The sequence below is a fragment of the Strix uralensis genome, chromosome Z, assembly GCF_047716275.1.
Source record: "Strix uralensis isolate ZFMK-TIS-50842 chromosome Z, bStrUra1, whole genome shotgun sequence".
Taxonomy (NCBI): domain Eukaryota; kingdom Metazoa; phylum Chordata; class Aves; order Strigiformes; family Strigidae; genus Strix; species Strix uralensis.
This window is the reverse complement of record NC_134012.1, coordinates 93469017-93496502: the sequence shown is the minus strand read 5'-3', so window position 1 is coordinate 93496502 and position 27486 is coordinate 93469017. Positions and strand designations below refer to the sequence as shown.

The 27486-nt window shown below is 42.1% G+C and overlaps 1 protein-coding gene across 11 annotated transcripts in view; it reads left to right on the top strand.

Moving 5' to 3' along the window:
* Positions 1 to 27486, top strand: part of CELF4 (CUGBP Elav-like family member 4) — a 720179-nt gene that overhangs the window by 605693 nt on the left and 87000 nt on the right. For 7 of the 11 annotated variants that reach the window (XM_074855363.1, XM_074855361.1, XM_074855357.1 and 4 more), the window contains 2 exons: positions 7846 to 7974; positions 12823 to 12902. In XM_074855363.1, the coding sequence (XP_074711464.1) occupies positions 7846 to 7974; positions 12823 to 12902 (209 nt within the window). The remainder of the gene's footprint in view (positions 1 to 7845; positions 7975 to 12822; positions 12903 to 27486) is intronic. The other 4 variants (XM_074855364.1, XM_074855362.1, XM_074855360.1 and 1 more) reach the window with 1 other exon arrangement.

Sequence of the window (27486 nt, the reverse complement as noted above, 5' to 3'; positions counted from 1 at the left end):
TCAGGAGTGGGTAGGGTTTTTAGTTGTTGTTGTTTTTTTTCCGCTGTCCTAATTTTTGAAACACCTCCATTTTACAAGGTTCATGTATTTTCCAGCAAGGTACCACGGAGAAGATAATTAGCTAATTTACAATTAGCTACAACAGAATTTGTAATCGCTTCCCCTGTGGAAAGGGCTGTAATCATCATCACAGAGCTGTAGGACTGCTGTGAAAATGGCAATAGGAGTGTGCAGCCTGGGCCCCAGGAAATGCCCTGCTTTTAGCTTATCGATCCGCCTGATAAGGCTTGAGGGTTGAGGGTAGCGGTGGGGCACTCCAGCTCAAGAGGGGAGCCAGTCTGAGCTTGCAGATTTGAGTTCAGAGCTCAACCCAAACTTTCATCGTATTCAGGGTACCTACAGGTTACCCCTCTGCTTTGTACTTTCTTCTTTGGCCTGAGGAGGATATTTTGCCCCCGATTGAAAAAAAAAAAAACAAAACACAAAACCAAAAACAAACAAACAAAAAAACACAAAAAACAAAACAAAACAAAACAAAAAAAAAACAAAAACAAAACCAAAACAAAACAAAACAAAAAAACACAAACCAGGTTTATAGTTCTTTTTCACTACTGTGACATTGGCAGATCCTGATCCTACTGCATGGACTTGGGGGTACTGGTGGATGAAAAGCTGGACATGAGCCAGCAATGTGCACTCACAGTCCAGAAAACCAACTGTATCTCCTGGGCTGCATCAAGAGAAGTGTGGCCAGCAGGTCGAGGGAGGGGATTCTCCCCCTCTACTCTGCTCTCACTCCCCCGGCAGTGCTGTGTCCAGCTCTGGGGTCCCCAACTTAAGAAAAGACACAGACCTGCTCAAGCAGGTCCAGAGGAGGGACATGAAGATGCTCAGGGGGCTGGAGCAGCTCCCCTGTGAGGACAGGCTGAGAGAGTTGGGGTTGTTCAGCCTGGAGAAGAGAAGGCTCCAGGGAGACCTTATAGCGGCCTTCCAGTACTTAAAGGGGCTACAGGAAAGGTGGGGAGGGACTCTTTATCAGGAAGGATAGTATGAGGGGTAATGGTTTTAAACTGAGAGATGGTAGATTTAGATTAGATATAAGGAAGAAATTCTTTACTGTGAGGATGGTGAAACACTGGAAGAGGTTGCCCAGAGAGGTGGCATATGGTCCCTCCCTGGAAACATTCAAGGCCAGGCTAGATGGAGTTGTGAGCAACATGGTCCAACTGATGTCCCTGCTTATTGCTGGGGGGTTGAACTAGATGACCTTTAAAGGTCCCTCCCAACTCAGAACATCCTATGAGTCTGTATGTTTCTATGACTGTCACCCTCAGTGCCACCTCCTCTCCCCTCTCTGCCTAAGACCAGTCAGGAGAGCGAGCCAGGAAGATCCGCTCTGCCCCTTACATCATCTCTATTTGATCTGCCACTTGGTCCTATGCACCAGCATTTTCCTCTGACCCACATCTGCACAGAAAACTTCTCTAGGCTGCTCCTTTGTTCTGTTACAGTGCCAAGGAGATAAGCTTAAAGGCCTTCCTGGTGCCTGGACCAAGGCACTGCAGCTGGTCCCTCACTCTATGTGCAAGCAGTGTTTGGGAAGGAGGAGACTAGCAGCAGGCACAAATAATTATTAGCTATATAAATAATGGAACTTATTAGTATCTGGTTTCTAAAACAAAGCCATTCGACAACCTGGTCCTGATGCTTAGAAAGCCAAAAACGTTGAGTAACATTAGAGAGCTGCTCAGGTGATACCATGCGCATACAGAAGAAGCTTGTTCCCACATAGAAATATGTAAATGCTAGTTTTGTTCTTGCACAAAGAAGCACGCACTGTCCGTGTGTGATGCCCTGGCAGTGAACTCAGAATTAAATAGGGAAGCTCATAGGTTTTAGAATAAGAGGTTTTGTGGCTAGTAGGGATTGTAGTGACCTTCTGGTTCACCTTCCTGATTAGCCTGGGCCGTGAAGGTGGTAGATCTGTCTGTCTTTATTTCCAAGGCCCTGGATGCGATGTTCTAGATGATAAAGCTGGTTTATGCTTTCCTGATACAAGGATTCAACCTCTTTGTTTTGCATGAGGAATACAAGAACACAAGTGTATTTATATGCTCTTATCTAAATGTACCCCCACGCACACACATATATTAGCGAGAGCTATCTGGATAAACACAAACCTGTGTCATGTCTCTCTGTGAGTGACCCTAATTTTCCCCCAGTCCCTCCACAATTGCTGTGATTCTTGTTCTTGTCCTCTTGCTCCACAGAGGGTCAAACATCCTGCATCTCATTGTCCCTTCTGTCTCTTTAATTAGTGCCCATCCTCCCCCTTCTCCCCCTCGCTCAGAGTCCCCCCTTCCCATCTTCTCTCAGCACTTAGTTTGCAATGCTCTATTATTTCACCTTTCACGCGTGCCATCTCCTTCGCCCGGGCCTGTCTGACACCTCTGCCTTATGCTTATCATAGAAACATAACATTTAAATACAAATAGAACAGGGAATAATTTAACCCCTATTTGCACTGGGGAAGGTGCCGAGGCTTCATATAAACACAGCAGAAAAGATTTATAGATGCTGTATATTTATCTGACAAGTTACATTTTTTTCACCACTGTGCCTTGTAGCCAGCTTTTCCTGATGGACACAAGCCTCTGTTGCTGGCAGAGCGGTCAAGAAGAGGGGTGTTTGGTTTCATGGCGATATTGAAAATGTCACTAAGGGGACATCTCTGGGAACTTGTTTGTCATTGCTGTGGCCTTTCTCTCTCTACCTGGGAAGAGTGGGTGCTGTCAGCTCCTGTTGTTGTTGTGACTTGTTTACGGCAAAATGGGGTAGACTCGGGATGAAATTAATTTTCAATATTATCAGAGTGCCTCATGTCATTCATCGTAAGGGCCTCATGGTGCACCAGCAAGAACCTTCTTGGCTGTCCTGGGCACCACAGCACAGAGAAATAGCCATCGATGGTTATTTCCATGGGCCAAGCAGGCACAATGGACTCAAGTTGTGGGGAAAGACTGATAATGGGGTGAACACTAACAAAGGAAAACAAAAATGTGGGGAGAAGAGGCTTACATGGACACCCCACTCAGCCCCCATGCTGCTGGGCAGTGTCACTGCTCAGACTGCTGCTAAGGGCTGCCTCTACAGCAAGATTAGAGAGGTTTCTTCACTAATATTTGGGTGTGAGATAGAAACTGAAACTGTGACTTTCATGTGTGCAATAGAAATTTGGACAGGCCCTTCCTGACTAAAGCAAAGTGGACATAATTGGATGTGCATCAATACTTAATGGCCATAAGTGGCTTTCAGGAAGCTGCATAGGTTTTCATCACACCTGTCCTTAGACATGCTAAATAAGCTCACTGTTTTAATTTCCCTCATAAGGAGGAGATAGAGGCTGCTCCCCATGGCAGCCCACCTCTGTGTGTAAGACAGGGTGGTACTACAAGGTACCACTCCTTCTCCTGTGCCCATGGGCCAGCTTAGGCTGGAGCACACAGTCATGCCCCAGAGCTCATGTTGTGGTCACCCCAGATCATGGGGTCATGTTCGCCCTCTTTTTGTCCTTCTCTTCTGCCCCTGGACAGTGTTGTTTCTGTTCTCCTTGACTGTGTGTTCACTTTGTCCTGAAGCCCAGGTCTTAGCGGGTCTGGTCTGAAGGTTTTTTACCTCTCAGTTCCACAACCTGAAATGAGGAATGATAGCATAGAGCTTGGCAATGGGGGTCATGGAAGACTGAGTCTGCCCAGTGCAGATGAGGGTCCTGAAACACAGATTTGGAAGTGTCTTACTGAAAGTGGAGGAAGTATGGGATTCAGAAGGGTGGTACTGGTGGACTGTGGGTGGTAGGGATGGACCCTACATCGTACAGACAGGCAGACCTCAGGGAGAGCTTGATCTGGGGACTGCTCCAGGTTTGTGTGCAGCCTATACTGTTGGTTTCTGTGGGATGTAGAGTGGCCTGAGCAATGGTACAACAAAACACTGCACTCCATTATCATTTGAGGACACTGGGAAAGTCTGCTGGGGAGCACCTGTGGTGTGAATATCTGCTCACACACATCCCACTGACACCAGCATATCCTCTTTTCATTGAATTTTGGCAGTCTCATGACCTTGTTCAGACATATTTACAAAGCAGAAGTAGTTGCTCTGGTGCATAGTATGTCAGTTTTTTGTTTGGGACCTGGAAGAGCAGCTTATGAGGGCACTCAGGGTGTAAGAGGCTCATAAAGGCCAATAGAGGATAAAGTCATTAACCAAGACCTGGAACATGCTGAATGGTCCCAGCTGCTGGACCCATCCCTCTCCTCCCACCCAAGATGTGCAAGGGGCATTGTTAAAAGACACTGCTGAGCTCCCTGGCAGGGCTGGGACATGAAAGGTAAATGCAGCACTTTGTTAGAAGAACCTCTCAGAGCAAAAAGCTTGTTAAACTGACTCATTTTTTATCAGCTAAGTGTGTGATTGTGTGGATTTCTGAGACAGTACATTTGACAAGTGATTCCCCTGACAGCCCAAGGCACAATTTTTCAGGGGGAAGACAAGGTGTTGATTTGGAGACTGGGCTGGAGATGATGTCCAGGCAGCACTGAGCCCCAGCTGGCCACTGGCCAAGGGGACCCCTTCACGCTACCTTCCCTGGAGCAGCTAGACCAGCAGCCCCTGTAGAAGGTGCTCTTCACCCTTGGCAGAGCCTGTTCCTGGTGGTCTGGTGGTCACCTTTTGGACAGCTTACCAAAGCACTACGTATTCTGCCAGCCAGCTCTGGGGATAGGCATCATCACTCCTAGTGTCCTGCAGAGATGCAGAAAAGGCATATAAAATAAAAATTAAAAAAAAATAAAATAAATAAAATAGAATAAAATAAAATAATAATAAAATAATAATAAAATAATAAAAATTAAGTAGTTCCTAAAACACCTGGTTTTAGCTTTGCATAAACTAAACCAGACAAGGCAGTTTCAAACCAGTTCCACACTAGAGAGTTTTGCTGACAGAGGAGGGATGTGATTTTTTTTTAATGATACATCTATATTAGCAAAAAGCCTGGTGAAAATACTGTTACACAGCTATAGGAGTGCTTTTGCTGATGCAGCTTATTTGAAACAGGGGAAACTGTATAAAGTACAATTTAACAGACACTTCCTCTGTGCTTCCTCTAGTATTTACCAGACAAACTTTCTGGACAAAGTCTTTTGCCAGTGGTGTTCCCAGTTCATTCCCACTGATCTGCCTCCTTAAAATATCTCCCATCTTCCAGGACAGCTGGTGTCATTCACTAATTGGGTTTTCATCCAATATCTGGACAACCATTGGAATTTGTACTGGACTCTTTCTCCAGGGCTTTGTCTAGCCCTAGACTGAAAGATGCCCCACAGAACACACACTCGAGTAGCTGCCTCTCTAAGGATTATACTTCACCTCTGAGAGTCTCTTTTACAGGTCAATTTGGCCATCAAGAAAACAAATCTTTCAAATGTCCAAAGCACCATCTCTTAAAGTGGGGATACCCTACATGGTATTAGTTAGGGCTTTGTGCATCATTGGAGCCTGAACTTTGTGTTGCCAGCAAAGACCTCTGTCCTGGTTTTGGCTGGGATAGAGCTAATCAAGTTTTTTTTCCTTCCTTCTTAGTAGCTAGAACAGTGCTGTGTTTTGGATTCAGTATGGGATTTGATATGAGAAGAACGTTGATAACGTACTGATGTTTTTAGTTGTTGCTAAGAAATCAAGGACTTTTCAACTTCTCATGGCCTGCTAGTGCGTAGGTACAGAAGAAGCTGGGGGGGGGGGGGGGAGCACAGCCAAAACAGCAGACCCAATTTGGCCAATGGAATATTCCATATCACCTAACGTCATTCTCGGTATATAGATAAGGGCTGACTGGGGAGCTCCACTCGCGCGTTCGAGATGGTGTTTCAGGGTTACCTCTTCTTTGGGATGGCTAGCCGGGAACAGTCTGGGCATCAGCCAGCAGGTGGTGAGCAATCATATTGTGCATTACCTATTTGTATTTTCTATTATTACTGTTATTATTATAATTATTAATTTGTCTTTATTTTATTTCAATTCTTAAATTGTTTTTATCTCAACCTACAAGTCTCTTTCCCCTTACCCCTCCAACTTTCTCCCCTATTCTCCTGGGGTGGGGGAGGGTGAGCAAGTGGCTGCATGGTGTTTGGCTGCCAGCTGAATTTAAATGAAGCAACCTCAAAAATTCCCTTTGCTTAATCAATTCCAACATAAAGTAGGCATATTTCTTGCTTTAACATGTGTATCAGAAGGCTATTCCTGTTCTTCTCCCCTATCAGAAATACACATGTACCCTCCTCAACCTATTTTTCCTACCATTTCAGCAGTCTAACTGAAGGCAACATAACTCCTTGTTTTCTGTGAGGAGTACACTTTTCATTCACATGGATAACTCGACTGCAGGATTGAAAGCTCCTAATATCCTCACTTGATATCCACTGCATGAAAAATTATCCTCATCCAAGGCTATAAAGTAATTTGCCAATTTGCAGGTGCATCCTGGAGAGGGGAATTTTGATCAAACACTGGTCGAAGCAGAACACATTGCCTACACCAATGATTTCTTGGTGAACAAAAGTGACATAAATCACCCAATTAGTCAGCCAGAAAAGAGTTGTTGCAAACCAATGTTTTGTTCAGCTTTACATTAACATGTGCATTAGAAAGAAATAATTTTTTTAAATCAAACTATTTATTTATTTATTTACATATATTTATTCAAATTGGTTACATCTGCTCTGTAAACTGCTCTGAAAAAAACTCTTGCTTCACACATTTACATAGTGTTTAATGAATGATAAATAAGACATTTATGAATCATGTGCAAATGGCCTGTTTACATACACGATGTAAACTGCGTAGATTTCTTTTATTCTTGGTGTAATGGTACTGATCTCTGAACATAAACTTGATCTAGAGGCATCACTCAGTGCCCTCTGAGATCTTTCTACCAACTCAGCAATCACTAGCTTGGTCTGTTTTCATCAACATTTTCTGAAGGTGTTTCGTTCTGGACTGAATATCGCCATACTTAGTATAAGTCCAAGTATAAATAGTCTTCCTCATTCAAAATACTAGCTATTAGCAGTCCATGTCCTGCTTTAACATGAAATACCACCTGCTTGAGCTATCTATCTCAGATATTAGTAATTATATAAGTTAGCTTTATGTTTCAAAAAACTATATATGTTTCAAAAACTTTGGGCTTATTTCAAATGAACTTTAAAAATGTATTAAAAAACTCATCCAAACTTGTAGATATGTGTCTCTGAGTGGGTACGAATGATGAATCTGCCTTTACAGGCTGTGTCTTCCATTAGATTTAAAACAGCTTATGTTAAACATTTTTTTCCTGCAATTTATTTAGTATTGTGAGGGCTACTAACATGCTATTTTTCATTTGGACTTTATTTCTATATGGTATCTTTATCCACATTCCTCTCAGATCACAGTCTGAGCAATGTTGTGGTTTCATTACTGCAAGCTTACTGCAAAAATTGATCAGAAAAAGCTGATTTGGAAGACTTTGGTGCCTAGATTGTGAGAAGCAGTTAAAGACTTCATATATAACCAAACCTTTCTGGTTTGTTGTGGTTTTTTTTTTTAAATTACCAAATGATTTTCAAATACTCAGTGGAAGTCAGATACTATTAAGCTTTTTTTAAGCCAGCCACCTGAAAAACTAACAGCTTCTGAAATATGTCACCTCAGTGAAATCACCGTTTGTTTTGCATGTGATACTGAGCCATCTTGGCTTTCATATCCCTCCTGAAATATGGTAAGCATCTCCTTATTTTGTTCCAGAAGACAGAAAACTCTTTGTGGGCATGCTCAATAAGCAGCAGTCGGAAGATGATGTGCGCAGGCTATTCGAGGCGTTTGGCAACATTGAGGAGTGCACAATCCTTCGGGGACCCGATGGCAACAGCAAAGGTAAGGTGATGGCTTGTGTCAAGCTAGACCTGGTCTCAGTGTATATATAACTTTCTGGTGTGACAACGTCACTATGTAGCTGCCAGGACAGCATTACTTACATTACCAGAGGGTCACATTTGCCAAGGAAGGCCATTACTTTGCTGGTTGCTGTCTGCTTGTGCATGTAAAGAAAAAGCTGATTGCACTTAAAAACACATGCCCCCAACGAACTGTGTCTCACCATGTGCAAGCTGATGCTCATTAGTGTTTTCTCGCAGGACAGAGCCTCCTCTCCTAACACAAGGCCTTTACATTCACTCAAGATGTGCTCTCCTCACCCAGTTGAGCAGGTCAATTCCTTCTTTAAACAAAATCAAGGGTGCTACTTTACATCTTGACTTACCAACTCCACCATCTCTGCTTCTTTCTCTCCCCCCAGCCCCAGGTCTTCCCCTTCTTTGCTTGGTCTTTGCATAGATACACACCAGCCATTACACACCAGCCATTGATCACAATTACAAGGATACAGGTACTGATTCAAATATTACACTCAGTAGACAATTACCATTTGAAACACACAAATGCTTCATTGCAAAACTAGATGCCTTACCTCCTTCTGACACTTTTTGGCATCACTTATTACCTGGATAGCACAAAGGATCCTCTGCTACAGTCCAGGTGTAAGAATGAGGTTTCTCTCTTGAACAGGAGGGTCATTTTTTTCCCCATCAGTCTCTAGACAAACTTCAATTTGAATAGGAAGCCCTCTTCTCTTGACAGTATAATGTGTCCATTAAATATTGATCTGCATATAATATATCATAAACTGTGCTGGAATGTGCAGCACCAAAGAAGAGACCAGTCTTGCTGACGCAGTTCATATCTTATTGGGTATTTTGACATGTGACAACATCAACTGGCATATTTTTGCAACAGAGAAGCAAAAAATCCAAATCCCAGTGATACACTGGAGAAAGATCATTTGCAGCCAAAAAAAGACTTAAAACCAGCATTATAAGGCAGCTGATTAATATAAGTCAGCAACCTCACCCTTCCTGATATAAATGGCTGAATATAAACTGTAGGCACATTTCTTCAATTGTATGGCTACTATAGTTTCATGATACCCAAAGATAGGGGCTGCCCCACTGGAAAGTGGCAGGCTATGTTGGCCTAGAAGAGCTCCAATCGTCATAATGGTAGGCAGTTAAGCAGTCCATTCACTGAAGAAATCAGTAAATTGGGGAAAAGCAGAAAAATCTGTCCATCTGCCTCCACCTGGAATTGTACAGAACAAAATCTAATGACAAAGGGGTTAAACAGAGTAATAATAAAAGCAATAGTGCCTGAGATTGATAAGAAACAGAATCCAAAGGAGATCCAACCCACAGACTTGTATCCATACTTGTTTTATCTTTTTTCTTTTCTTAAACAATTTCATTATAAGTCTGAATCTGAGTGGCGGCTTCATATTGCTAACCAATTTAATTATTAGTGCTAGCAGGCTGCAGTCTCAGGCTTGCATTTCACTGAGCTGTTCAGGATCAATACTGAGCCTTGACAGAGTTAATATTACCAGCTTCTATTTGCTGGTGCTATTTACTGAGAAAGTGAAGCTCCTAATTTACACACATACCATTACATACACGCACATATGCACCCGGAGCAGTCAATCCAACAGAAAACTTAAGGCTAGTGCCCTTATCTTAGGAGACAGTCAGGAGAGCCACAACTCCCACAAAGTTATTCCCAGTCTGTAATATTTTCCATCTGCTAGAAGCCAATATGTGACACACATTGCTTGTGAGGTACTTATTTTGGGTAAAACCCATAAGGCTTACATTTTACCTAAATTAAGATTTAAGCAGATTGTCTAAGTGCCAGAGAGCAATCAGATCCCATGGACTTCAGTCCTACCCAACCCATTATGTGAAGCCCCACCAGGCATCCCTGTGGTGAGCCTCTAAATCCTCCAGGTACCTCGATGCAAACAATGCTCTCAGGAGGTAGGTCCCAGATTCCCGCTTTCATGCCATCATAGTCCAGTCACAGCCAGAAAGCTGTCCCAACCTTGCCTGAAGCTGTGAGTGATGTCCTGAGCCATGAGGTATGCCCCTCAGGGGGCTGCAGAAATACCTCCTGCATGAGCCACCCCGGAGTACGGGCAGTGGATGGAGCATGTAACCAGGTGGCAGAATAGCTGGGACTGAGGCATTTCTCTGCCTGAAGGTGAATGCAGAGCCTGTCCCTCCTGGGACAGGAAGGAGCCCTCCTGCACCCCTCCAGGTAAAGCTCACCTGTGTGCAACCAGGAGTGGAGGAGTTCTCCAGCAGGAGTCCTCAGGTGAGGAAGCTGAAGTGGACCCAGTTCAGCAAGCCAGCAGGACCAACAGGGTCTGCAGTGCTCCTCTCTGGACAGTCCCTTTTCCCCCCCTTTTTTTTTTTTTCATTCAGCAGTTGTCTACTTCAGTAACTCAGAAAGATTTCCCACGGTACCAGAAGTTACACAAGAGGAGTCTTAACACCCTCTACAATTATAACCTTAAGGCCTGACTCTGCAGTCTCCTCCAAGCTGACAAGACAGTAAGAGCAGGCCTTCCAGTTCTATAATCTGGAAGTAAGGAAAGAAAAAATACTTAAGAACATGTATCTCCCTGTTCAGCACAGGTTATATATCTCTGTGTGTGTCAAAATCCCTTCAAACTCCAGATCTGCTCCTGTTGAAGGGACACCATGGTTCTGAGGAGAGTGACATGACTCACATCCTCAGCTCATGGGGTCCTGGAGTCCGTTCTGGTGACAATGGAAAGGAAGGAGATTATGTGCACATTTGGTGTTGTGTACAGAAGTCAACCCATTGAATACAAAAACAACAGGGCTAAAATGTTGGGATCTCTGCTATTGCCTTGCCACCATACACCAGGAAAAGCTGAGTTTTCACTTGTCCCCCTACCTCGACACCTACTGGAAGCAGTGAGAGAAATCAGTAGGAGGGATCCCATTAGCATCTTGGGCATTAAACAAGATAAATGTCTGCTACTCCCTTTGTTCCCACCTTTATCCAGCTCCACTGATCCATCAGGTTCCTCAACACAGGGGTGAATTTCACCTGAAGAGAGTGAAGCCTTCAACATGACAGCAACACTGCAGTCAGAAATCCTGCTTTAAATGTAATGGGTGACTGGAGCTGGAAAGCTTTTGTATATTTGCTAATGAGCATCTTCTTTTTAGACGCAGAAAGTACAAAAGAATCTCTGCAAATAATTAAACACCCTAATTCTGGATTATCTCTGATTAATGAAGAGGAATACGCAGTATCTCAGGAGCCCGGGAATGCTGGGCTGCGATTATGTCATAATTGATCCCTATTGTTTCCAACTGAAGTTTATCTATCTAATTTTCTCATGATTGTCTCCTCTCAGCTCCTTATAAATTAGATCCAACTATTAGCAACAATCGTTGTGCTTTTCCTGAAATAGACTCTGAGCATAGTGCTGAGCGGGTAATGCAAAGTGAAGGGCTCCTAACTAATTTCATGTGTGTGTATTATTTTTAGAGGGGGCTATCACTACTTTCTTCAATCTCACTTCTATCAGCCTGCAGTGATGATTTCGGGGACCTTTGAGGCTCATTCTTCTAGTCTGCAAGTGGAGTGTTCTAATGTTTCACTTTTCACCCTGCACTGTATAGATCCATAAGGGTGTGTGGACATTCTAAAGATGCTACAAAGGGAATAAAGGAGAGACGTCCCATTGTCAGGACTGGCATCCCCTGTGCAGCGACCTGCACCCCTTCAGGGAGACAGCTAGAGCATTGCAAATTGATTAAAAGCTCAAAAGTCTTTGGTAGTAATAGAAGGGATGGAAGCCCTCTCAGATCTCTCCCAATCTGTTCCAAAAACTGCCTTAGCATATGGAAATTACTCTTCCTTTCTCTGAGTCAGTTTGCTTGTAGCTAAGAGTGTTAGCAATACTTTCCTCCACTCTAGTGGTGCATGTGACCCTTTGAAGTGTTGATCATTTCTGTACTCTAGCACATATTTATAAATGCACTTTTCTGCCCTAAAAGCTTACATAAGAGTTCAGTGTAAGATTCCTCACATGGCAATGCAGGCCAGAGAGTCATTGCATACATTTCTCTAATGTCCAGAGGAGAACGCCTATACAGGCACTGGCTGTGCAACAAAGAAAGATTAAGATTCAAATTTTGGTGGTGACAAGATGGTAATCAACACATGCGGATCTCTCCCATCCCTGCTTTTTCATCAGAAGCTGTCTCATGCTTTGTCAGACCAAAGCTGCTTGGAGCCAAGACAAGCTCTAAGCAGTCTGTCATTGAGCTCTACCAGACAGTGATGTGATAAGGTACCTTTTGGGTTTGGAGTAACCTGAGTGCCTTCTGTACATTTTGCTTGTGTTTTTTTCTAACAAGTATGTGTAACTTTCTGCTAATTTTTATACACTTCCTTACTGTTTCTCATGACCCCAGAGGGAGGAGCATTCAGCATTGAGTTCAATACAAATAAAAGACAATTTTTTCTCACCCAATAAATTGTAAAATTGCACAACACTCTGCATGGGAAGCTGTGGAGGCCAAAACATAAGTGGATTCAAAATGTACTTGGTAAGTTTGATTCTATCAGTGCCCATTACAAGCAGCATGAGAATTCTGGATGCAGTTTTGCCTTAAAAGGACCCCAGGCTGCTGATGACTGGACTTTGGAAAGGAACAACCAGGAGTACATTTGCTTGTTATACTTTCTTTACAACCATCTTTATCGTCCAGTGTTGAGGACAGGACACTCAGCTAGATGGACTTTCACGGTATCCATGCAACCTTTCTTACATTCTTCTTTTTCTTCTTCCAGGGTGTGCATTTGTGAAATATTCTTCACATGCAGAGGCCCAAGCAGCCATCAATGCCTTGCATGGCAGCCAGACAATGCCGGTAAGTAGTTCTGTTACACGGGCAAGTGCAGATTGATCCAGCCTTTGCTTCCCTGTGGCCTAATTAAGGAGGAGGGATGATTTATCTATGTTTTGCAACTCATTTTCTGGTAAGGATGGATAACAGCTCAGGCGTGCATGGCCTTGGCTGTGCTCCATCAGTGGAAAGGCCAGGAGGACACTGTCATTTCACAAGGGTGCAGAACCCTAACAGGTACTGTGTTCTGTCACCAGCAGTTTTGATGCCCTGAAAAAAAAAAAAAAAAAAAGACATTTGGTTCACAGATACCAAAAACATTGGGTTAAACTCAGCATGAGTGTAACCTTTCAAGTTTCAGAGGGATGAATCATGTAGAAACTTGTGTTTAAGGGCTTTTTTGTTTCCTGTCCCCAAAGAGTCCCTGACTCTAGGTGAATGATAAAGAACATTTTGACAGCATTCAGTAGAGAGCAGCATGTTCATGGGATGACACTAGAAACTAGAGACAAATCGCACGGTGATGGGCACCTCTCACTGCTACTACAAAAGTGCCTACCTAGGCATAAATGTGGTCCCCTACCTCCAACTTTTGAAAGACAGTCAGATCTTCCAGGAAACATTTGAGTGATCATTTCACTTAGACAAATATCTAGTAATATGGGGTTTCAAGCCTGATAGTTCAGGAGAGTAGAAATGAAGATGTATTTTTGATGCAAAATTATAATTCTACACCGTCACACAGACCCAGAGGAATGTAAGGCATTCCACTGTCAGCAGGGAAAGACAATCTGGTCCAACATGGTTTGGTTTATTATAATAGTATATTATTTTTATTACTAATTATTCACAGCGTAAATCATGAAAGGCTAAGAAGCATGCCTACAACTTGGAAAGTATACAAGAAAGATCAATAAAAAATATTTAAGAGTGTAAAATTTCCCTTTCAGTAAGAGACTCCAATGTAAATTCATGAATTTATCAAAATAAGTTCAAAGTGGGCCTGGCAGATTTTCTCTAGATCTTTGCAGGGACAAAAATGGAAATTTCTTTACAGGAGAAAAGATGCCTAAAAGTAGAAAATCTTCAATATCTCATTATTTGGAACTATATCTTAGACAAATCAGTTTAAAAATGGTGCATGTTTACCAGTGATACTACTAAAGAAAAAATCTCCTTAAAGATAGAGGTGTCAATTTTTTTAAGTATTACAATATTTTTAGTAGTCTCTTCCTAAAAGGTTCCTTCTAACAAAATCAGATGTTGGGCTTGATGCTGACATTCCATAGTGAAATATTATGGTCCTAAGACAGGTCAAAGACGTACTTTTTTTCTCATACTTTGACACAAAGTGATAGTGTCTATAAACTGACAACAGGAATTGCAGTTTCATAGGGTGTGGTATCACAAAAAAGCGTAATAAAAAGACAGTCCCTGTCCCAAAAATCTTGCAAACTCATGTGGCAGAGGTGAGAGGAAGACAGCAGAAAACAGACAAAACCCAAGGAGAGTTGAAAATTTTATCTAGATCTAGTATACCCAAATATCCTTATGTTTCCCTAGCCCTTATCCTTCCTACTTTCAGCACACTGTAGATAAGAAGAAAATACTCATCTGTTGACCCTCTGGGAACAAATTTCTGTTCCGTCCTGCTGATATCAACTGATCTTAGGATGTGCAAAACAATGAAGAATTTGGCCATTTCATGGGTCAGTTTTTTATGGGACCATTTATTCTGTTGACTTATTTGATTCAAATACCTGTTATGGAAATGTTCTTAAATAACCAGATCTGGGCATCTGAAAAAGCATCACAATTTAATTCTTACTAACTGCACATCCCAGGCTTACAATCAAGTTTCCATGGCTTGACAAGTGTCCATGAATTGGCTGAACTTCAGCTGCAGTCCACATACCTACTCTTATTTCACAGGAAAAGCAAGTAGAATATTATTAATTTTATGTTCTTCATTGTAAGCTAAGTTATGTGGTGTTGTTTTGTACTTCCCATGAGCTGTCAGCAAACACACAAGAAGTTATTCTGGCTCAGCAAACTAGTGAGAACCTGTCAAGTGACCACCACTTGATCAAGACATGGAGCACAGACTGTTTTTCCCACTGACCCTCAAAATTTCTAAGACGCTTTGAATGAGATGGGCCAAATCCTGCAAGAGATCTCTGTTCCCATTCTCATTTTCATGGTGCTTCAAGGTGCTTTCATGCAGCTTCTTTCAGGGTTTGGATGTTCACAGAGAAATGCAGCCACCTCGTGGTGAGATGCCGATGTAGCCTTCGTCATTGGAAAGGAGGGGTGTATTCCTGCCATCTTCCATCAGTCCCCCCTCCCATTTCTCTCACCATTAGGAGTAGCCTTTTTTGTCCGGCTGCAATGCCAGCTCAAACTTGTTCCTGTGGTTCAGCCAATTTAAACGTCTCTTGCCTTGTCCTCGTGTACTACCAACGGGGCATCCATCATCATTCTTGTCAGGTCTCAAGACGTTCGTTCCTGCAGCAGACTCCTGTTTCTCCACAGCTGTCAGGATTATTGCTCTACTGTGACTTCCTGTTCACACAACATATGTTGCCTAATAGTTTCAAAAGGCAACTTTCTTTTATGAAAGTTTGGGGTTTGGTGGGGGTTTTTTTTATTAACCTTTCCTTGGACAGGTGCCTGACCACCATCCGTCACAAGCCCACTTCTCTATTGAAGTCATTTGTTTCTCCTAAGGGCCCACCAAACAGATCTACATCTTTCTGATTTTCACACAATCAACTGCTTTTAGAAATAACTTTCCCAAAATCCCTTACTTCTGAGCAGGCTGAAAGTTCCTTCTGTATCTGCCTGTCAAGAGAACTTTATGGGGTCTTTTTAAATCATATTGCCTATCAACTCAACAGCTTTACAACAGTGTATTACTTGACCTCCATGTCCTCCTTTGTGAGAGATCATAATTTTCATGTACTTTTGCATGTATTTATAACAATTATATGCCCTGTACTTTTAGCTTTGGTTACTCTGTCGCCTCCTGTCTCTCTTCCCCACCCATATGGGGGCATAAACAGGTCTCTTCACATGACTCATTTCCCTTCCTCATCCAAGCCTTGTCCCTATCAGCCTTATCCACCAACACAAATTCAGTTACTATTTCTATAGTGACAGCTTGCAGATCTAACTTCTCTATTGCAGGACTGACTCCTGTACAACTAAAATCTTGGCCTGTCTTTCCATCATCTCCTAGTGGATGTCTAGCTGTCAGATCAAGCCCAATATGTATAAAACAGAGCTCTTGAACTTTTCCTCTCAAACCCCGTCTCCTCTCTCCTCTGCCTCCATTCTCAGTCACTGTGGACATTACCATGATCCTACATGTCAGTCATGCTCCTACCTAGACATCATCTTCAACATGGTTTTCTCCTTCTCTCCCTGTCTTCATATCTGGACAACAGCCAAATGTTGAAGAATCGTTCTGCACAACACATCTAACAGATCTAAGATACGGTCTTGTCCATCCACCCACTCAGAACGAACTCTCCTCCACATTTCAGCATACATACCTAAATTGTAGCAGCCTTTATCCTACCCAGAAAGTACACAGGGTTAAAAACTATACTACTGTTGCACCTTTTTCACCATCTCACATACTGTGGCACCTCAGAATTTATTTTGTTATGAATTAATTCCTAGAAGGGGTAGAACAGTACTGTTACCTACATTTTCTGCATATAGGTGAGAAGAAGTAAAGAGTGTGATTCATTTGATTTAGCTTTAACAGTCTAGAAGTTTGTAATCTATTCTGAAGAACTTCTAGGATTCCTACAGAAAGGAGAAAGAGAGACATTTATAGAGATTTGTGCATTCTTCCCTTTATCTATCTGTGTTAGGATGGGCTAAATCACCTTCTGAGGGTGCCTGTCCCTTTCATTAATTGTAATAGAGATCTCCATAATGGCATTAGACTGAATACCTGAGGTGGGACTCATCTCACCTAATTGGGGACATCCAGAAGCTAAAGAACTATGTCTGAGGTTGTCATCTAAGTGTTTGTCATTTAAGTTTCTACTATAAACAACAGAGATAATAGATACCTCTGGAGGAATTTTATTTTACAGAATAGATTTTGAAACCTGTCAAAAGAAAAGCCAAATAGGTGTCAGATTCCTATGGCCTGCCAGTTCCAAAATAGTGGTTCTTCACCTGAAGTGCAGTTTAGAATGAAAAAGAACCCACACTGCTTAAGCACAAAAGATAAGAACACCTGCTTCCTGCAGTTGTCTCAGAGTCTACAACTGCCTTTACTCACCAGAGATACACTCTTGCCACCCCAAAATCTTTCTGCTGCACTTGTTGCTTCCACAATAATCCTGCTGGAGTAAAGATCAAGGGTGACTCTACACCAGCTGACATTAACCACCTACAATCAGATATTAAAGGTTTTCACTTGGCCTCTTCTCTGATGGTGATTCCTCCCACATAGTTCAGACATGTAGTTTAAGATTACCTGACTGAGCCATGGAGACATCTGCCTCTTCGTTGAGTGTGCAGACTTAGAGTAGACACTTAATTTCATGTCCAATGGAAGGGGAGCTGAATCCTGTTCTGGGTGTTTGCTGTCCAACTGAAGCAATTTGGAATGCAGAAACCTGGCATCCTGCATCTGAGTTCTCTAACTCCTGATCCATTAGGTGTACTGTGAACTTGCCCAACACTATGTTCATTCTTTATCTTTCTTTAATTAATGAAATTTAAGGCCATTAAGACCTCCAGAACCCTGTAAGGTGGCTTCTCCCATCACACAGGCCAAATCCTCTTTTGTTTTACTATAGAAGTCTGCAACAGCTTCGTCAAACCACAGCATTTCTTCTGTGTCCAGGCAATAGCATCCCAAGTCTATCTCTGCCTGGTTGAACATCTTCCATGAAAATTACTTTTTGGATAGAATCCTTGGTTTTGTGAAAAGAAAGGAAAATGTGAGACTTGGATACAAGCACTGAGCAGATGTCTGTCTTTCAGAGAAAGATTCAACTTAGTTGAACTTAAAAAAAAAAAAAAGTGCTGCAGCCCAAAACTTTGTTAATTTGGGGGCTTTCATTTCAACATTTTTCTGTGCAGCTCTTATAAACACAAATGACAAAAATAACTTCAAATCTCTGTTCAGGAACCACCTATATCAAACTAGTGCTCACTGTTGTTAGGTGACAGACTGATCAGGTCTTTAATTGTTGTATTTAATTTATTTTTTATTAATCAAAAAAATATGAATGACACAACACCTAGAACAAGGTTGACTTCGAGCCTCCTCCCACCAGGTTCTTTGGAAGTCCACCCATAACACTGAAATTCCCAGCCAAACATTATTAATAGGCAGGTGAAGGGATTCTCTTCCTGTATTATACAGTGTGCTATCTATCCTCTCATACCATAAGAGATTTTTGCTGTTAATTAAGCTGGAGGAAATTTTCACCTATTTAGTTTACCAAGCAAGAGTGACTTAAATATGAGATTGACAAAAATTGCCCCAAAACCAAGTGTCTTTGTCAATATGTCATGTGCAGTGGCCCTCTTCCAAACTAATGGCAAATGGGGTACCGGTTCTCATCTTCCTGAGTTTGGATGCTCAAGCACCCCATCAAAGAAACCAACTCTGGCTCATGTTTATGACTGCTATTATTATTGCTGTGCATTCCTACTGTGAAGTTACGACTTTACAAAACACTGTGAAGTTGCCTTCAGACACAGTCCCATTACAGAAACTGGCCGAGCAGCTGTTCTCACCCCCTGTCAACACAGCAGAGGAATATTTAGGTGAATTAGGGATGGAAGGGAAAGCAGTGAGAGTCTGCAGAAGGAACTCTGAGCAGGTGGAGGAAAGATGGAAAATAGGCCTTTGTGGGCATGATGAAGTTGTAGCCCGGGTGCCTCGCTTGCAGAGCGGCGGGGAAGCGGCTGTTATTATGTGTGCACGCTGGCACCAAAGCGCTGAGTCGGCAGAAACTCCCTGGGAGGAGCAGCGTGGCGGCTCTGGTGAGTGGGGGGCCACAATGCCGTAGATCAGCTGAGGTATTTTTAACAATTATTTTGATATAAACAGCTCTGAACTTGAGGAGCTCCATGTAAATGGGAAGCAGTGGGGCTTGTAATTAGATTTGTGTACACTTTCATAAATTGCTGGGAAACATCAAAGCCGTGATAGAAGGCTGTGGTGCACTTTATTTCCTTCTTCTGTTCTTCTGTTAATTGAATGGTTGATGTGTGGATAGGAAGTGTTGGCTTCGCGGAGTACTATTTACAGACCCGCTGACAGCTGCACTGTGAAAATTAACAGGAACAGAGCAGCCTCTGTCACAGCTCTTCCCATGAGGGACTTGCTTCAAATTGGATCATTTCTTTCATAGGAGAAACTTTCCTTGTCTCTCCTCCCTTCTTTGCAAATACGCACACACATCCAGCTGCACACTCCCCTTCTCCTTTCAGGCTCATGGCAGTCTTTAGTGCTCGGAAGGAGGGTTTGTCATTTCTACGAAGTTGGGGGAGTTCATCTGCAGTTCAAAACTTGTAGCATATTCCACTTCCAGCAAGACAAATCTTCAGGAAGTCAGACAAATCTGTGAGCCGGGTGTGTGGAGCCACAGCTTCGTGTTTGTAGGTCTCACCTCAACAGGAACATGATCTTCACCCTCTTAGAAACTCTAGCAGATTTCCTCTCAGACTACTACTGTTGTAAATGTGGTTATTGCAGATCTTACATGGAATTGCTGTGTGCTAAGCACCATGCAAACCTCTTACAGGAAAGTTCCCATGCTCAGCAGCTTACCAACTAAAGGCCAGGGCTGACCTGGCTAAATTACATCAAAGTGTTGGTCAAAGTATAAAACTTTGAAGTCATCTGTAGTCTTATCACCTACACTTCTCTTACAGTTGATGGAGACAGACTAGCCCCCCAGAGAGATATCTGTATGTCTTAAAAAATTGGTGGTTTAGAACAGATACCCAAAAGGCTGCAATTAGGTCATCCTAATGTCCCTCTGAGGGACAATACTCAAGAGATAAGCAAAAGAAACAACAATACAATGTTTGGGAATGAACTGATCTTATACACAATTAATCAGTATATTTAGCTAGTTTGTAGCCAAAGTCACAGCAATTCTTGTTCCTCATCCCCATAGGGAAGTAACAACCAGTGAATACCTGAGCATCTAAATCTTAATATTTACTTAAATCTGGACAACATAGAATTAAGGTCAACCTTGAAGCCATTAGTCTACCACCTCACTTCCCAAGGGTGTCTTCAAAATATCCAGGTAAAATAAACAGAACCTTAGACAAACTCATAATACAAATAGATAACAATTAAACAGACCATGATTCAGAGTATCAATTAACCAACAAAATTTACTCTCATTGAGATTCCAGTATGGGCTCAAGTTCTCAGTTAATATAAGCCACCTTGTGACAGTCAGTAGAGAGGTAGAGAGTCACTGACCCCCTCAGGCTGTCAGGGTAAATAGGAAATGGGAAAGTCATTAGACTTTAGCATTACATGAACACAGAAACATAAAGTGGGGATTTTAAAAGGTAATTCCAGGTGAAAGTTGGTGACAGTCCAGTATCTAAATGCTTTTCATGCCTTGCAGCTGAATATGCCCTAAAGTTACTTGCCCAAAGTGGCAAAGTCTGGGGCAGAGTGAAATATCATCAGTGAAAGCTCATCTGCTCAAATTAATGCAGAAGGCTGAGGCCTTGTTTTACACTGTTGATGTTGGAGAATCTGATGGAAGAGAATGGAGATGTCAACTCAGACCCATTTTTTTGCCTTTTCACTGTTGATCTTCTGCTCTTTAAAGAACACACACTCCATGCAATGTCTGCGTAACACACAGACTGGCTTTAACTCAGGGCAAGGCACAGCACACCCATTCCTTCTATTAAAAAATAATAATGCATTAGGAACCCATTCATAACTCACCAGGAGCAGCCCTGGCCCTCCTTCCAGTAATGAATGATTTTTATGAATATGCTACCTAAACACCATTTATAAAGTCATGTGTTGTCCTTTGGGATGAAAGAAGCAATGGATGTGTAATACCTGGATGTTAATTTGCAGTCATCTCTTCCATCAAAATCCAATGGCTCTTGATAGCTCAGCCTTGTTTTCCTTTGGGCAGCTGGTTCTGGCCAGAGGGGGACTAAGGTTCACAGACCATCCCACCCCACTGCTGCCACCAGGAGACCTGATTCTACAACCTTTGGGCCAGTAGTTTACCAGTGTTACCATAATTTCCCTTAATTCTTTCCATAAAAGATAAGATCATAGGACCGTGTTCCCTGCCTATCACCTTGTTCCATAAAAGAACTAATAAATCACATGATTCTGGGTCCCAGAATAGAAATCGAGGCAGCCCGGCTGTCTGACAGGGGGTATGAATCATACTGGCGCCAAAGATGGCCTTTACTTCTCGAGTCACATCTCTGTAGTCGTGCAGGCATCTGGCAGGACAGTGAAGAGACCCATGGGATATGACAGGGTTCACTTGCTGGCTTCTCCCAGCTTTCTTGTTCCCTCCGAACTGCAGCATTCATTCCTTCCAAATGGGATAAAAGGGATAACTGCTTGTGAGCTGCATGGCCTCACTCCAGACAAAAAGATTTAATTGGCACCATAATGTCTCTTTACGGGTCCAGGGGGAGTTGGGAACTAAATCAACAGCTGTGGAGGCAGCTGGGGGAAAGCAGGAGCAGGACTGTGCCACTGCTGAGTGTTGCCCAAGTCCTGGTGCCGGCAGCAGTCCCTCCGAGGCTTGCTAAGTTCAACACTTGTCTCATCTGGATGATATTAGGACTTGCAGGAGCTAAAATAATTCGCAAGCACTGACCTTTCTGGGATATCAGAGACATTGATAAGCCTCCAGCCTGAGAGGCATAAAACGCTCCTTACCTGGCAGGGGTGTTGCTAGCCTGTTGAAGGGAGCTCCACTGGGCATCATGACCTTCCTATAACAAGGATGTTCTCTTCCCACTGTGGAGAGGAACAAAGATGTCAGCATTAGGTCTTTACCTCTCTGTTTGCTTTGGGGGGAGTTTCTTTCCCCCTCTTCCCTTCCTCTTTCTTTTGCTCCAAAGCTCGGTGGGATCTTCCTTTTGATTTAACTGGGCCCTGCATCAACATTAAATCACTCCAGATGTTTCTGTTTTTTTCCCTTTAATCCACCCCTTCCCAGCCCTGCTCAGGTGTGTGGTCTGGATTGATAACACATATTCTAGTAAGGAAAACAAAGACCTTAGTAATTGGTAGATTGCAATCCCTTTCTAAAACATAGCTGGCATTAAGTGATTCAGTAGCTATTACCCAAATTGGTTTTGCAAAGATCAAAATTATTTTTTAAAGGGCAAAGATGTATTTAGATCAAAACAATAACTTTCAGATAAGACCCTCAATTGAAGACTGCACAAATTCACAGATGCAAAGCCTCCTACCAGACATGAATGTCTTTGCCTCGGATGTCCCCTGGCAAGTGAAATCAGATAGGAGAATATGCATGACTTCCCATCCCAAAGATCTGTGTGGTATTCACAGGAATAGTGGTTGTGAAGACTCAGCAGCAAGGAGACACGTTTCAGTCTTGGTGGAGTGAAATGAAGTAAGGGCAGATCCTTCAGCATAAACCAACTTCCTATTCCACCAAAACCAGCAGATCTTCAATGAGTTCACACCATCTTATAGCTTCAGTTAGCCACTTTTTTCACCATGATAAAACATGGGTGATACCTCCCTGCAAGCAGAATCATTTATCGATTAATAATCCTATGGTTGTACAGTGCTTGGAGATCTTCAGTTTAAATATGCTGCAAAATGCTTTACACCATGACAGCCTGGAGTCATACAGCATGACAGTGATCTGGGATGCCCAGTCATGTGCAGCGTGTTTGTAACTCAGTGCCACTGAAGTGTTCTTTTATGTCACATGCACAGCTGAAATGTATCTGCCCAGCTCGCCAGCTCGTCCTCAACATCTGTTTCTTTCCAAGTCATCTTAAGCTGTTCAAGTCCTTAACCTGAACTGCCAAGGAAGAGAGTGGAGCTCATGTGGGCAGAGTTCTGAAGAATCACAGGCTCAATACCTGGTTGTGATGCTGCCTTGCTGTGACAATAGACATTTCACTTTATGGCTCTGGAGTTATTCCACTTCTCTTATTTTCATCCTTGCCTATTTAGCTAGAAAGAGAGATCATTTGGATACTAGCTTTCATGGGGCTCTATGCTGCAGCTACCAAACATTTTCTTAATAGTAATACTAATTTATAAAAAATTTATATCAAGTCATCATTTGTTGTCATCAGAATATTTTCAGAAAAATGTATATTTATAGTAGATACAGAACTAAACATATCTTATCTTCCAAACCATGTTACTCTTACTCAGAAAGGGAAACCTAAAATATTTTCTTTTCAATTCTGGATTTTAAGTTTTTTCAAATAGACAAGACTGAATTATTTATTTTCTGAACTGAATTATTTCATATTCCTAAATAGCAAGTAAGGATTTCCAGTCTGTTGGTATAACAACACTTTCCACTTCATAATGTATTAAGGAAGGTGAATGATTCTGTGAGGACTTTTATCATCCATAGACTGAGCTGAAAAATGCGGAGCTGCTTGAAGAACTCTGCTTTGAAGTTTAGGTTGTTTGGATATCTGGTTTTGATTTGAGGGGCATACTAATACCAAGTACATATTGAGTTCCTCCTAATTAGAATTGGGTACAGAGCCACCAGGAGTCAATGATTCTGTTGCCCTATGGAAAGCAATAACTTTAGCTCAGAGAGACACCTGCTAAGTAGTGTATGGGCAAGTAAAACCTAAATCAAGCTTCCACTCCAAATAAATTATAGCTCTGGAGACCTGTGAAGGGAAAGTACCTGCAGCAACTCTCTCTGCTTAGACACTACATGAAGAATCCCCTCTACCAAGGGAGCATCATCATCAAAGGGTCTGTCACTCCAGCCCTGGATGAATGTCTCCTTTCCCCACTTCGTCTCTGTCACTCTCATAACAGGTGTGTCTAAACCAGCTCTCAGGACTGAACAGTGGAAATCTTTCCTACTGACTGCCATCCTACTCATCTTTCAGATGAGACATGAAATTGAAGCCCTGAGTACAGAAAAACATCACATATTTCACAAGAGGGGAGGGATGTTAGTTCTGGTCTTCTGGCCATCTTCCAGCATGGGTAATTACATTTCTACCTAACTAAAATTCCCTCTGCTCTACGGTTTTAATTGGACAGTAGTTTCTTTTTTGCTTGTCTAAAATCCCAGGTTGGGGTCAAACCCCCGCTGGCTAATTCAGCAGCCCTATTTTCAGTAGAGCTACACAGGTATTTCCAAAAAGAAATCTGGTTTTGTTTTCAAATTTAGGAGTCATCATACCAAATGGCCTGATCTGACAGAGCCCAAAGCAAAGAAATCCTCCTTTTGGCTTTCGGGCCCTAACATCAAAGATCCTTGTGTGAAAATACCACCTTGAATGCCTTGCTGAAGGTCAGCATCCTCACAGCTCTGTTTTGTAGTCACAAAAGGAGTGCTAAGACAAAATTTCCAGCACAAACAACCCCATTCACATGGTGACACTTAGGAAGGTAGTCTGATTGCCCAAATGAGAAGTATCCAACAACACCTATTCATTTAAGCATCTTAGCTGGTGTGCACATCTGGCATTTTGGAAGGTACTTAATAGGATCTGCACATTCAGATCTCTTATACTCAAGAGCTTTAATCACTAGAACTTTAACATAATGTCTTTTTTTAAATATTTTTTTGACCAGAACTTTTAATTGGCTCCCTTTGAGCTACCCAAGATATAAAAGTCCACCTGTATGAGAGAGACACCTTTGCAGTAAAGTACTTGAGTGTATGCTTACCTCCAATAGGACATTCACTAAGCTTAAAGTGAAACATGATTTAATGGCTTTGGTGAATTAGGCCCAAATTCATCAGTTTTGCAAGAAAAAGATGTCTAACCACCTGTAGAGATCAGTAACATATTGAGTCAGAGGAGACTTATAGGGCTGACAGGAAAAGAAAATTCAGACATATATTCTGCAAGGAAACATCTTCACAAAACTTTTCCTATGAATATTGTTCTAGGGAGAAGCAACTTTTCCAGATGCCATGCAGTATTATCTGGTCTCCCAAAAAGCTTTTGCTTAATTTGTGTATACACTGAATTTGAAAGGCCATAACTAATGGGAAACAGTCCCAACAACCAGGCAAAAGATTTGTTTTCCTTTGCCTTTAAATGAAATATCAATGGATGGATATTTTATTTTTAGTTGAATATGAAATTTCACAAGCAACCTGTCAAGTTCCCATTTTCAAGAATTACTTTATTTCACACGTCAAGACAGGCTGGGAAATTAGGTTTTCCCACAGAGGACTCTGATTAGGGATTACAAAGTGAGTGTGGCGCAGAGTGATTTTTCCTCCATCTTTTCCCTCACCCCACCAGCGTGGAGCACATCTGACTCTGCTGACTAAGGGGAGCAATTCATTACCGTGCATGGAAGAAGGACAGGAAACAAGATAGTCATATTAAGTAGACTTGCTGGCCCAAGAGAGAATAGGGAAAGCATAATAATACTTAGCCCTTATATGATTCTTTTCATCAGTAGATATCAAAGCACTTGAAAAAGGAGGTTGATTTGATGGGAAAGGAGATAAATGCCAGTTCCAAGTAGCCTATTGCAGAGGTGCCAGCAGGAATGCTCACTTTCATATAGTCTCTTTTGATTGTGGATCTGTCAGGTAGAGAAATAAACAGGTCCTTCCCTCGGTAAAATGCAGAATTAACACACAGATCTCAAAGTACATTTCAAATATTATTGACTTACCCACTGTAATTCTCTTGGGGTTTGGCAAAATGTAAGGTCCAGTCCAACAAGTGGAGAGAGCAAGAGGGATATTATGTATTACTAATAAATGACTGAGCAGACAAGATCTATTGCCTTTGTCAGCAGACAACAGCTGATTTACACCACGGTTTAACTGTTTGTGGAAGCAATAAATAGTCCAGATGAAAGGCTCCGCAGTTTTTACCCCATAGAATATCTGGCCCGTTCTGGGGCATTTCTAATGTTATCCAGTGGATTAGTAGGAGTCACTGGAGTAGAAAGCAGTCTTGTTCTGCTGTAGATGAACAACATTGTTTGGTTACTCTGCTAAAAATCCTACACTGGGTGATCTGATAGAGTTTACTGCCTGATTTCCTTTGGGTCACATGAAAGGGCTGCAAATGAGGAACCACGTACAAAAAGTATCAGTCCCAACCTCAGTCTTCAGATTCAAGAGCAATGCAGTATCTGTACTGCGCCCCACTGCAGGACACTTAAAAAATCCTTCTTTGTCTCCTCTTTTTTGTAGTATGTGCTCTAACTTGTTTCTATTTGCCAATGGCCTTTCTGCCCTGTGTATATAATAGTGATGTTCAAAGAGGCCTGAAGTCCTGCTGCGACAGGCAACCCAGAAAAACATCTCATAAGTGGCAGTCTTAGATCCCATTGGGTCAAATAGCTGCTGTGCAGTCAGTATGACTCACATCAGGAGGGAAGAACACTCCAGGGGCAAGAACTTCATGTGGAGATTACCCATGTTTTCATGATGCTATGTACAATAACAGCTTGGTTTTCAACAGTGCGAGGCATCAGCAATTTCCTGAGGCAGTTCTCTGGCCTCAAGACTTTGGGGGCAGATAGAGACAGAAAGAAAAGGGGAAGGAAGAAGACACCAACTTATTTACACGCCTCTGTCCTGCTAACAGGACACATCTTTAAAACCCATTTGCAAGATAGATATTTATTCACATTATTCAGTTTCAAAATCCCCCAAGCTGCATTGTGCCCATCACACTGCAGATTCTGCTCTGCAAATCACAACAGCAGTTCTGAACAGCCCAATCTGCTGTAGACCAGTGCCTCCCTCCAAATAGGTTTAAATCATTAGATTCAGGTTACCAAACAGTCTCTTGGATCAGGGTTAATTAAATGAGTGTTGAAATCTAATTAAGGACTGGTCCAGGTGATAATTAGCAGGAAATGTATGCATTAAAATATTCATTTGTCGATGAGCTGCAATTAAGAGTGTGATTTGGGGAAGGATCAATAACTACATCATGTGATCTAAAAAAATGAAAAGTCTCCCAGCCTTGAGCAGAAATGCAGAGGAATTTTGGCTAGATATTTTTTCCTTCCCTTCCCCCATTCGTTGCTTTCTATTTTGCTCTTATAGTAACTTTTGAAGACTTCTCTCTACCCTTGAATAGAGTATTCATCTCTCCATCCCTTTCTTTTCCTAAAGCACTTCTTTCAACCCCTTGCTCTTCACCACATTGTTTGAGTAGGTTACAGATTTACTAGAGAGAGACTAATAGGTCAAAAAGAAAGATTCTTTACCAATGAAAATCACTTCCTTCCAGAACAGGCTGCTAATCCAGGGGAACATTGTTGATTGTGCGGCCTTAGATTGTTTTGGGGTTTTTTTTAGCAAGTTAATTCCTCAAGTCTTTATTCATAACTGAGGATCTGGAGACGTTATTGAATATGCATAGCTTGGACTTATGT